The 13,663-nt window shown below is 43.0% G+C and overlaps 1 protein-coding gene across 4 annotated transcripts in view; it reads left to right on the forward strand.

Annotated features, from left to right (window-relative positions):
- SH2D4A (SH2 domain containing 4A) overlaps positions 1-13,663 on the forward strand; it is a 988,680-nt gene that overhangs the window by 224,788 nt on the left and 750,229 nt on the right. For all 4 annotated transcript variants that reach the window (XM_069236815.1, XM_069236817.1, XM_069236814.1 and 1 more), the window contains one exon: positions 8,413-8,664. In XM_069236815.1, coding sequence (XP_069092916.1) covers positions 8,478-8,664 — 187 coding nt within the window. In that variant the 5' untranslated portion in view covers positions 8,413-8,477. The remainder of the gene's footprint in view (positions 1-8,412; positions 8,665-13,663) is intronic.

Here is a 13,663-nt window from a genome sequence, read left to right on the forward strand (position 1 = left end):
ATATACATCATCACTTCCAAAAGCGGAGTAGTCCTTCATTTCAGTTAGCATGGAATCAACTGTTTGGACATCCCAATCACCAGAGACAACATTAGGTGAAATAACATCAGACATAGATATTTTGAACACGTATGGTATTTGAATTATCTCAGTAGGCCCGTATATATCGAATGGAACTTTGTCCCACACAATCCCATCAGGAATTGGAATAGCTGTAATATTGACAGGGGACAAATTACGTCGGACCTTATGTGATGAATGATGTGGTGTTAAAATTACATCAACAGGCTCCACTGAGGAGCGATCAGCAATATAGTGACCATTAATTAGTAAAAAGAAAACAGTAACAAAACCAATCCATAAAAATAATGCAATTAAAGTCAAACAGAACCAGAGATAGTTCCATGGATATATCAAATAGTTCTTCTTAAGCCATAGATAGAATTTGCTACCTCTGGAAAGTTTGTCAGTCTCAGTGGAGGATGAATCTGAAGAAAAATCATCAATGTCTACAAAATAGCCAGAGGAATTTTCCGCAAACACAGGACCCATCGAATTCTCATCCACTGCTCGTGGAATTTCTTGATAGACGACGTTACCAGTCGTGGAAGTGTTCGTGTACAATACAGCCAAATCCTGTAGCGGGGTGTTCTCCGAAGTTGTTACTGGAACCAACAAAAGTTCATTTTCCTCCCTCCCCATGGTTGAGGAAGTGTCTGGAACAGCAGCTGACATAGTTGCATAGTCAGTAGTAGCGATTATCATCCTACTATGTAGAGGGATGTCCTGTTGGGTAGTGAGAGGGGATCGGGAACTACCCAAGGGACCTCCTGGTCTACTGTGAAGAATCGGCCACATGATGGTGTAATTTGATGTCATCAATGGAGATGAATCTGTTTGATTTGGAACCAGACAATGGTGGAAGGATGACAGTCCTGGTGCCTTTTATTCCCAAGACCGGTACAGGTGCTCTGTATGATGGACCAAACTCTTTTTTCACAGCGATGTTCTCACGAACCAGATCCCCAACGTTAGGAATCTAGACAGTCGAAGTTTTCGCCAAGTCCCTTATTCCCAAGGTGGCAGCCCTTGCAGATGATTTATCATCACAGAATTGTTGAAGCTCCTGTAAAACAGCGAGACGTTCTTTTATGTCAAATGGTGTTTCTGCTGCCACCATACCAGGGGCATCAAGATCGGGGACATACATAGTTGTCCCAAAGAGAACCTTATATGGAGACTTTCCCCCCATGGACCGTCTTGGCAGATTATTCAGTGCTCTCTGGACCCCATACAGGTGATGTAACCAACTGCGGCCTGAACCTAATACTCGAGATGTTAAGGACTGCTTTAAATCACGATTCCGCCTCTCCACGACGGAATTTCCCTCGGGATGGTATGGTGAGGAGTAATGGAGTTCAACACCCATAGTCCTCATGGTGTCCCTGAAAGCCTTAGAGGCAAATGCAGGGCCCTGGTCCGAATGGAATGCTGCAACCGCATATGTACCGATAAAGATCAGCAAATCTTTTATAACAGTCGGGCGTCAGCCGACTGCTGTGGCCATACCCACAGGAATCTAGAACAGGAATCTACAGCCACTAAAATGTATTTGTATGCACCATCAGGTTGCAAGGGACCACAATGGTCCAGGTACACACAATGGAGTGGCTTGTCTGACACTAAGAGAGATGTCTGCGGAGGGCGTCTGATATTTGAGCCCTTAATCTGCTGACAAATGTCACAGCAAAGGACATACTGTTTAGTCCGTCTGCATAGACCAGGCCACCAGTACCGTTGTTGTAGAATGGTGATAGTGGCCTGTATACCAGCATGTGCAGAAGCGACACCCTCATGTGCAGCTGTAATCAGCCCCAATCTTTGGTCTTCATTTGGGATCACTCGATCACCAATATCAGGAATTGTTGCAAAAGCAACATTCTGTGCACTGATATGATAGGTATAGTTCGTAGGGTATCCTTTCGGAAAGGTCTTGCCTGCAGCCGAGGCTTTAACGGCAATCAGTATTTCATTATCCAACCTCGTCCGAGAACGAGTCACTGCAGCCACAGAAGCCGTAGCTACTGATGCTTTGGCTGCTTCGTCAGCCAATGTATTACCGGCAACATGTATTCCTACACATTGGTGCCCTAATGTATGAACTACTTGGACACATGGCAGCTTATCCTTAAGATCAGCCACCCTTCCCCACAACATTTTGTGTTTAATGGTGTTCCCTTTAGAATCTCTAAACCCGTTCAGTTTCCAATGATTGAGGTGTTCATTGTTACGAATCACAGACAATCAAAGTCTGTGTTCCTGGCTCTGAATGTTCGAGCGCTAGAAGAAGAGCCTTAAGTTCGGCCAACTGGGCTGTGCAGTCCCCTAAGGTCTGAGTGTAAGTATTATGAGGATGGAAAACTCCATCTTCCATTACCCCGCACATGGCTGCGCAAGCTGCCGAGTATTGATGTTTAGTACCCACAGCCGGTTGTGCCGATCCGTCAGTATAAATGATGGTATCATAACTGTCTATTGGCAATATGTGTAAGGGAGCGGGGTACTCCTGTTCATACTGGAGAAATTCTTGTGTCTGAAGTCTTGGGTCAAACACATAATCAACATCAGTGGCGGTCAGAGACGTTGCCCATTGAATCCAGCGTGGATGTAATGCCTTAGCGTTTGTAACGCTCGCTTTAGTGACAGCCTCTAAGGCCGGCACCAGGGAGACAACAATAATGTGCTTCCCCTGGGCAAGTGGCCTCTCCCTTATGACGGCCATCTGAACTGCTGTCAGAATTTTTTCAGTTGGAGTAAAACGTTTCTCTGCATTGGAGTACAAATGTGATTTGTATGCTATCGGCACCGTGTCACCCTCATTAAAGGTGACATAGGTAAATCCAAGGGCACCAGCTATTATTCTGATGACCAAATTCTTTTTATTGTCACGTGTGAACAAGTGTCTAGCCTCCAGCATGTCCCGTTGTATGTCCCTAAGGAGGTGTGTGTTCAATTGTCCATCGCCTGCTAGAAAAATTGGGCTGAATTAAGTTATATAGTGGCTTGACGCGTTCAGCATAATCTGGAATGTATGTTCTGACAAAATTAAAGGCTGTAACTGAGCACACTTTTCTAGGAAGTGCGGGGCCAGGCTCTTCCCCTCGTTTGATAGCTCATATCCTAGGAACAATACACTAAGAAAGGCTATCTTGCTTTTCTTAAAATTAAATTTATATCCGAAGGCAGCAAATCCCAGAATTATCCGATCGACCCTTGCAAGATGAATGTCAAGGGTGTCATCAGTGAGATAGATATCATCCACATAGGATAATGCCTCGGAATCAAGCTCGTTCAAGATTGATGTTACACGGGCCGAAAACAGTCCTGGGCTGTTTTTTAGCCTTGGGGCAAACAACAAAAGCGTTTCTGAGAGCCAAAGGAAAATGCACTTAGGTCTCTACTTTCATGTGCTAAATTCTGGCAGAAAAATCCATTAGATATATCCAATGTAGTTTTGTATTTTTTACACACTATATTATTAATCAGCGCTGTGCTGTGTGAATTTTGTATAGCATATGTGCGTGTATGACTATTCAAGTGTCTATAATCAACCACTATTCTATATGAATGATCATGTTTCGCAACGGGAAATAGCGGATTATTCATTGCCGATGTACAGGGCTCAATTACTCCCTGGTATTCAAGTTGTGACAGTATCTCCGTCACTGGAGCTTTTGCTTCATGTTTAACAGGGTATTGTGGCTGCGGGTGTGGTGAAGACCGAACGGGAATAACATGACAAGGAGAGTCCTTGTCCCAACCTACATGATTACGGTATAATGCAGGTGCCTGCGCTAAAGCCCATTCAGCAGCATAGGCTTTTTTGTCTGCCTCGGGAACAAGATCGGAGAAAGAAGGCAAAATGACATCTTCCCCATGTGGGAGCTTGTGGACATGTTCAGGTGGCCAGTCCCTCTCGGCCAACAGGATATCACTAGTAAGTTCATCCCAGAATATTACACTAATAATGCGTTCCACGTCTCCCTCTATCTGAATTGTTAAATCATAAACCCTATCGGGTGGGAGAACGCGGCCATCCGCCGTTTCAACTGCGATGTAATCGCTAGTTGCTGTCGCAACCAGATGATCTTTCAAACTCTGGCGACATATCGTGACCTCTGCCGCGCTGTCCAACAGAGTCACTGCCCACCTCTTGTTCCTCAACAGTGTTCTCAATACTACTGGCATTTTTAACGGTCAGTGCTGCCACTTTCTTCTTTTTAAATTGTGGCTTTTGCTGAGGAGTCTTTTCTTCTTTTTTAATGGTAGACTGCGGCGAGTCTTTCTTTTCTTTCACGTATTCCGGACATCGATCTTGACGGCCCCCTCTCTCGCTACGTCTATCCGGTGCGTCCTGAAAGGAACGAGAAGGACGTGAATCAGTATATCTGTCTGGAGTTCTAATGTTATCCCTATTCCTGAGATTATACCTCCTTTCGGAGTACTCCGGATGTGGAGAATCAGCTCTTTTATTTCTCCTGTCTTTTAAATCTTTGTGTTTGTCCCAGCGCTTTTTAGAGCCCTCTTGTGCTTGCTTTGTACCTTCCTTATGGGTGGTACTCGGTATGTCCAATTTTTTACGTTTGGCTCCCAGCCCATCCCGTCCTATACTAGTATAGGTATCAGATATTATTTTCAGTAGCTGTCTCTCCTGTTCCACATGTGGATTTTCCCGGAGACGCTGGCGTATCGCCAGTGCCACTGCTTCCCCTTTAATATTATCGAGGAGACGGCGTCAAAGTTACGCATCAATTTCATCCCCAGATCTAGGGCCGGTGCAGCCCCATGCTCATTTTGTATTTGTTTCAACACTTCCGGTGAATTGGCAAGTGTAGGGGTACCATGTGTGGTAGTATAAAATGCAGCGAAGACTGTACCCCAAGTGGCACATTCATCCACCGAGGGAACCATCCCGAATGGCAAGCACATAGTGAGCAATCTATGTTTCTCCTGTGGCCCCGTATGGGGGAACACAGCTTCCAGCTGATTTGTTTTCTGAGCAATCCAGAACGGTATTTTTTCTCGATCCAAGGGCACTTTACCCATAATGGTATGCACTGTTTGTGGATTAATCCCAGTAGCCAATTGATATCCACCAGCTACTGGTGGTGCTGGACACGCTGGTGTAGTGTTCAATGTTCGCATTACGAACTGAACCAATCGTCTATATAATGCCACTAATTCATTATATAATATTCTTAAATCTACATTCGGCATAGTCTGTATGCCTGGGTGAGGTGTATATGTGGCAAACATGGGCCATGTAGGCCCTTCATTACTTAAAGGACCTAGCCTCACCCATCGTAGTACATGTGGTAGGGCGCCTTCAAACCAGTTCTGATGCTCTTGATATGTGAGCGATATTTCATGATACTGGTATGCTTCGTATCTTACTGGTACGTCCGCAATGTCATATGTGTGAAATGTGTGAGTCCGTTGGTCAGCCTCAGGAAAGGCAACCCAACAGTAAAATGTTTCTGTTTGGTAGGCTTCACTCGCTTCTATAATCAGAGTAACATCCCTGCCCTCTTCCGTAAGGCCATGCGCTAATAAATGTTGTGTAAGTGCATGTCTAGCATTTGCAGGAATGTCTATGGTATTAGCCATATTTGTTTTAGAGAAACGGAACACCAAAATAGGGGAATTTTTTCCTTTTGTGAGTTCGAGCTCGAACAACCTACAGCCTAATTAGGTGTTACCTGTTTGGCTGAGGAGAATTCTCCCAAAGACCACGGACGTCTCCGTATAATGGTACTGAGGGTACCTGTTGTCTGTGAGACAGTGATAGTCAGGGCATCCGTAAATTAGTGCCTAAACACCATCGTTGGTGGCGCCATGTCGTAGTTTGGACTCTTGCTCTGAGCAAGACTGCTGTTCTTAGGATGACAGTACTTTCGTTTGTAGGTGACTAAGTTTCTTCCTACAACTAGTTGTAACTGTTGTCCAAACCTTACCGGCTTACTAGCAGTACCTCACCAGAAACACAATAGTAAAAGGTGATTTGTAGCAGTCGCTAACGCATGGACTCAAAGTAAGATCTCTCAGGGTTGTCGTGGTTAAACGGAAATTACCCTTTTCTCACAGATTTATGATGTCTCATACAATCAAAGGCAATAACACAGATGCAGTGAAGTTATAATATTTTTTATTCAACATAACTGCAATTTGTGATATGTTGCATGAACTGCAATGATTAGGATAATGAATATACCAAGCAACAGTATTGTGAAGAGGAGAGTCATTGTTATAAATACCCCCACCATTATGCAATATATGAAATAAATATATGTATATGTATAAAATGGGATAAGCCCTAATACCCTAAGGAGAGTAGGTCTAACCTCTTACCTAAAAAAGGAGAGCTGGGTTCGTTAAACCTAATCTGCCAAAGCTGTGTCCATGAGAGGAGCCCCCAACCCTCGTTACCTTGGAATGAGGTCTCTATCTCAGACTCCGCAGGGACACGAAGACTGGGTCAGCGTCAAGATGACTGCAGATTCGGTATCAGCGATGGTGGCGATGCCCTCTGGTCGGAATCCCTCTGATTATCTGTCTAAAAGTGTGTTGTATTTATACAGATCTACAAGGTCCCCTGACATAAGTGTTATTCCTAACAATAGATAACAGGCATGCTTGGGACGGCAATTAATATCAACAATCCCTCGAAAGTATAGAGAGGGAAAATCCCTAAGTGTGAATACCTACTGTATGTTTGTCTTTCGTGCTTGATCTTGACGCCTTGGCGCAGTGACCCTGATAAGTAAAACCCATAACAAGTGGCCTCACTATAAACAAGGCCGCCACCTTAAAGGAAATAAATAATTAAATGGACTAAGACAGAGCAAGCTAAGTAGGTTAAAAGTCACTGGGTGACGGGGGCACGAGTTTACAAGCCTACGGCTAAGCTAACTCCTGTTATCCCGTTAAAACAAACTAGGATTCACTACAGTAGAGAACCAGTGAATGACATTGCTGGTGAACTCCATTGGAGACTCTAGGGTACGTAGGAGGTTGGGATGGTTGACTGTGTCAAATACAGATGAGCGGTCCAGCAATATTGGGAGGAAGAGGCCATCTTCATCTGTGATTAGTATGCCATCATCTACGAAGTGAAGGTGTAAAGCAGCAGTTTCTGGGCTGCAACATGATCTGAAACCAGACTGGTAGTAGTGCAGGAGATGGCTAGCATTGATGTGCTCTTGCTGATGAATAGTATCTGACTAATGGACCAGTAGCTGGCCAGATTATCAGATTCAAATGTAAGTTTCATTAGATGTGAAAGGATCAGGCCTGTGTTGAGAGTTTTGGGGAAAATGACTTGAGTGAGCAAGGTATTTACCATGGTAAGTGTGGAGGGGAGAGCATCCCCAGAGAGGACTTGGATGGAGAACAAGGGTAAGGCATCATCTTCTTAAGCATTGACTTTGAAGGAGTTGACTATGTCTGTGAGAACTGCAAGAGATAGGGCTTTGAAGAACGACTATTGTGGGATTCTACATGAAGGGGTGGGTGTAAGAGATGCAGCAGACTTGGTGCTTGATTTAGATCTCAGCAGAGAGGTTACTCCATTGCAACAGTTATGAATTTCCCATCTGCCGAATTCTAAATGTCATTGTTTTCTATGACAGGCCTTCATTAGTCTAGGATTGCCACCTTCCCCAGAGAAAAATACCAGCCACTTCTTCACATTTTAGGATTCTTCGAAATCACGTCATCATTTTTGCCATGGCCAGTCTTTATCAGCCAGATTTCATTAGGACAGCTCTGTAACACATTTTGAATTACTGTCCTCTTATAATTATTGTTTTAAGTATAAGATAAGGGGGGAAATAATACCTTTAAGTGCCTTTTCTAATGTGTGTACCGTCCGGGAAATTAAAATACCTGTCTTACCGATAAAAACCTGGCCAGGTATCAACTTTACATTGGTCTGCAGCAGTCCCTTCTATCAATGTGTGTACAGCACACTGCAGGATTCTGGACTGATTAAAATAGGCATGCAATATCAAGTGGGCGGAGATCCTGACGTCAGTGACTGTGGACGCTGTAGTCACCAGATGTGGCTGCCGCTGGTCAGTAGTAGAACTCCTTTCTAACGATGTACGTGCCTTACCATGGACTTTTTTGTCTTCAAACTAAGAGGATGGATATTAGGTATGCATGATTGATTACTACGAACATCTCTTTGTACTTTATATTTTAGGGTAAAATGTCATTAAACGTGTTCCCTATTTTTTGTTGTGTTTGCAGGTACTCTACTGCAGAAAATCACAGGCTTTTTCATACCCTTTGCAAACCTAGTAATGAAACTTTATTGTTTTCTTTTTTTTCTCTTTTGTTCTTTTCTAAAAGATATTAACATCTACGATCGTTTATAAGGAAAGTGCCATTACTATTTTTGATTGAAAGCAGCAGCGATGCTGAAGCAGATACTAACAGATATGTATATCGAGCCCGACCTCCTAGCAGAACTCAGTGAAGAGCAAAAACAAATCCTGTTCTTCAAAATGAGGGAAGAGCAGATTAGGCGGTGGAAGGAAAGAGAGTCTGTTTACGAAGAAAACAATTCTACCCAGAGGGAATCTCGACTGAGGAAATGTAAATGTAAGTCCACTCTGATTCATCTTTCAAAAAATATTGTATTTTTTACATTTGGTCATAGAGACACTGTTTGAAATTAAAATCTTGGTTATTTCCAATTTAACAGCTCAGCATTGTTTGCACGACTCTAACATATAAATAACACAGGCACTCGGTCTCTTTTTGGTTGTGCAGCCACCGATTCTCACTGCTGCTGGCATTTGCTTTCTATATGGTTGTCCAAAACCTCTGACTTTGTTAATGCTTGCATTGCACTTATACAAACATTGAAACAACTGATGCTGACAGAAGAAAGCGATGGCAATGAGTGACTAACTTTGTTGTGCCTGTAGAGAGCCACCCGGGCTCTCCACTACTATGTTGCCAGCCATGGCTCAGGAGCTGGGCCAATAACCGATGGGTTAAATAAACGGGGCACTGAGTATGTGGCAGTTCCCACTCAGAAAGCCAGTAGTGATCAGCGTCTGTGTTACTGCTGCGCTCACGCCGCCGCGCCTGCTGCCTTGCGACTATGCCCAGGCTTCAAAGAATAGCCAAGGTACAAGAAAAAGAGAGAAGCTTGGAAGAGCAGTGGGTGAACAAGGATCAAAACAGAGCTATTGGAAGGATGGTAAGCAGGGAGCGGAGACAGACAGAGCGCGGGTAGGAATACAGAGGAGAAATAGTTCCCAGATGTCAGCAGTGGAATGATACAATACATGGAATACAAAAGTACAAAATAGTTCTTAGATGTCAGCAGTGGAATGATACAATATATCTAATCAAATATTATGGTCATTCAGCAACACGGAGCTGAGACAAACACCTGAATAAAGAGGAAAGTCACTGAATTAGTGGCAGTGAATTGGGGTGGCCAAGACAGCTATTCAGTCATTAACAATTGACTGCCCCAACGCCGTATAAAATCAATCTTTCCAGCTATGTAAAAAGTGCCAAACTGATTTAGTGTTTCCCTTTGACACTGTCTTTTCGAATACTACAAATCTGTTGAGTTTCATGCTTTTAGTGAGGGGGGGGGGGGGCGGGAACGTATAATGTTGCATAATTAATAAAATGTATATTTTACAAACCACTAAAACATTGTGGTAACAAATTTAAAATGCATGAATGATAGGCATATCATTTAAATTGAAAAATTAATCATGTTGCAGTGTTTGTTGGTATAGAGGATATGGATAGCTCTTGAGCGAAGGTTGGATGACCTTGAATAGTTGTACAAGTAGCAGTAATAATAGAAGTAGCAGTTATGCTTCTTGTACAGGTACTTTTAGACATGGATGCCGTTTATGTTAGTGCTGAGAGTAATACTGGAAAAAGTGTTTTTATTGCACCAAGTGTGGTAGAGTAGTCCTATTGGGGCACCAAATGATTTATAAGGAGTACTAGGTACAGAGGACTACTTAACCTTTTAAGTGCAGGTGACACAATGCTCACGTTCAACACACTTCCTCTCGAGTGGAAACCTGAATGTGTCATCTTTGCACTCTATGTATGAAATGACTCTAGAGAGATTTCCCTTTGCAGCCCTGCCTGGAGCTTCCCTAGAAATTTGAAGAATGTATTTTTTTTTTTTTTTTTTTTTGTGAATGCTAATCAGCGCACAAGGGTCCTCATCACATCTGGAAGTGGAAGTAAAAAATAAACCTTTCACTGTATTTGGTGCTTGGTAGCTCTGCACAGACCCCCAAACACTGATCACAATGGTATAGGTACTTTTCGAAGGGGAGAGTCTCCACTTTCCAATGGTTTCACTCCCTAGTGGAACATTGCTGGGGCATCACCGTTGGAGAAAACTCCTAGAACACAGATCCACCCACTGAGCCACCAGAGAGTTTTCAAGGAGGGGAGCAGCCCCCTAGGTATGGCCAGTGGCTTTCCTCACACCAAGGACCCCCAACAGCCTTTCTGACAGATTAAGAAGTTTAGACTCAATGTGCCTTACACATAGGGGCAGAAAGCCCACTAGACCCTAGGGTTTTCGATTTCAAAAGCAAAAATGGACTAAGGTCCTGTCCATCTGACATCAAGCTGAATCCCATACCTCTGGTGTCCAATTAGAGTTTCTGCCCCTCCACCAGGGTATGATGGTTGAAAAAAGAGTGGGACTAGGGGGCTATCCTGCATCAGGTCTCACTCTTACTCCTAAAGCTCAAACAGTCTTCCTGCCCACCTATGGGACGTATATGGGGATTTATCCCCATTCGGCTCTCCCTGGAGGGACAGAAAGCAACTAGGCACCAGAATTTGATGTTTATAAAAAAAAAGAAAGGGGTGGGGTCCAGCCAATCCTTTCCCAAGAGTGTACCCGGCCTTTGCTCCCTCACCTTGTGACTCTGGGTACTTTAGTATTGAAAAAGAGTCTGCAGATGCTTGTATGGCCATCTAAATTATGGAACTATGCTGGTACACATGTGGGACTGGGGAATCACCAAAGGGTGCTCTCTCTTTTGCATGGGGTCTTGGCTCAGTGTGAAATAGGGAATACTTTGCCTACACCTACCTGCCTTTCCCTCTTTTCAAAGAGAAGGCAATCTGCCTCAGTTAAAAAAACAAAGGTGTGTTTTTAACCCACGGCCCTGTCTTTCACCAATGCACTTTTAGAGGCACAGGCGCGAACTGTTGAAGTTCATGCTCATGCTGAGGACATGATTATCTTATATTTTTGGGTGCGCTATCTGAGTTTGGGCTGGGCACAACTAATTAAGGGTGCCCTGTGGTACAACAGAGAAAATGCACTCGATGTGTAAATAAGACCCAGGAGCATTTGTTTTTTAAATAATGGAATAAGGGCTGGCCCGTCCTGGCATCAGGCTATAATCCCCACACCTGGAGCCCAAGCAGCCTTTCTGCTCCACCATAGGGCCCAAAACGGTAATATTACTGCTATACCTATTGCACATGAGAGGGAATTTGGATCCTTTCATCTTAGTTTTGATTTATAGTTAACTCTTATCCTTCATCTCATGGGAAGGAGAAAGGCTATCTGGTCACCAGGCGTAGGGTCTAAATCCAAAGCAGCCAATTCCCCAATGCATTCCTCTTTTGGACCCCAGTCCTTGGTGTCTTGAGGGTTTTCTCCCCACTGGGTCAGGATGATTGGAAGTGAACCCTCTAATCTGTCCCCCAAAGGAGTATAGAGACTGTCTGATGCCAACGGCTGGGTGAGTGTAGATCTGGGCCATGAGAGGCAAGTCCTTCACCCAATTCTGTTTCTCATATTTTTTCCCATGTGGTCTACTGGGATTGATACCCTCCCTGGAGTGGGCAGATGGGGTGAACACCTCATTCTGCAAACTCAAGTAAAGGCTGTTTTTAAAAATATGGTGTCAGGGTAGATGCATTCAGGTATCAGGTTGCCTCTCAAGTCCTTGAAGTGCGTCTTTGTATCCATAAAATACCTTTTCAGCTCTGTCACTTCCTAATCTTTTTTACACAAGCCCATAAACAGATTATTGATGGAGGGCCCAACAGAGAGGGGGATGGAGTAAGTAATGGGGCAAAGATGGAAGAACATGAGTAATAATGATTATCAATAATTAATCCAAACATTAACTCCCCATCTCCTGCCTCTTCCCCTAACTTACTGACATGAATATATTCCCAAACGGTAAGTATTCATCACAATCTGAAGTCTAAAAGAGACACGCCATACCAGAAAACAAAAGTGATGCGTACATCATAAACTGTATCAAACACACTTCTAAACCTGCATCATAATGATGACTTATGAACTCTTATGTAATTTTCCTACTGTGTCAATACTTTGGATGCCATATTTGAACACAAAGAAGAATCCTTCACATGAATTAAGCAATTATACATTTATAATGGAAACTAAATGTAGAAAGAGAAGCCTAATTGCTTTATATATGTCTACCAATGACACTCATGCCCACTTAGCCCATGATGGTGCAATCCTTTGGGTTGAGTAAGCCTGGCCAGAATCAGGAAATCTCTCATTTGTGTCCTTGTAAGCTAATGCTATCACTGATTTAATCCTTTCAGCCAAAGTTGATTTTGATGTATAGAAAACTAATTAAGCAGTGCCAAATTTCATCAGTAAACTGTCTGCTTATATTAGGCTGATCTCTATAAGTATATGTTAACCTCTCTGGCATCTAGAAGATGCAAACCTGAATCCTCATCTGATTCCAAATCAAGTTAAGGACTGGTGGGTAAACTTACTGTTCTCTATGAAGAGATGAATTAACTTTGAGAATAAAACTAGGACCCAAACTGAGAATTAGCCTATCTTTAAAAATTCTCAAGTGCAGGAATTGGCACTAGGCAGCCGCTATTTCATTTAATCTCCTTGCTGTATTTATTGCCATCAAGAAGTCACACCTTCATAGTTAAGAATTGTTTCTTCCATTGGCTTACCGGAAGTCTGCAAAGAAGGACAGATTAATGGAAAAGTGCAAGGTTGATGTTAATCTTTCACTCGTTTTCAATAAATCAAAGCCTTTGAATAGACAGCCAATCAGAGATTCCACTGTGGAGAAGTCATTATAACCTTAATGTTGCCACTGACAAATTCTTGTCAAACCTTTCTTTAAAGAAAGCAAACATTTTCTGGGGCACAATGAACCCGGGAAATCATATTTATTTGGGACCATTTACTACGGGAAGCCCAATGATGGTTATATGATTTCTTTGTAGTTTCTCTTCAAGATGTTTAAAGAGAAAAAATAAATAGCAAAGGAAAACTCTATATGCACAAGCCCTGACCTAAGGTGTCTGTAAGTTGAAATGTTTTGAGTGGATGCATGGGAGAGAGAGGAATCATCATTTGCCCCCATTGACATTTGATTACAACAATAAACCAAGGTATCCTCTGCCAATAGAGGAGGACAACAGCACATTTATGTTCTGTCTCTCTGAATCTTGGCCTACACTCAAGGAATGGTAGAAATCACAGGAAATGAATAAAACAGTCAGTGGCCAAAAACACAAAAGAGCATCTGTGCTCAATGCCAAGGGGTCTACAGATCTGAAGAAAACA

Source organism: Pleurodeles waltl, chromosome 1_2 (genome assembly GCF_031143425.1).
Source record: "Pleurodeles waltl isolate 20211129_DDA chromosome 1_2, aPleWal1.hap1.20221129, whole genome shotgun sequence".
Lineage (NCBI taxonomy): Eukaryota > Metazoa > Chordata > Amphibia > Caudata > Salamandridae > Pleurodeles > Pleurodeles waltl.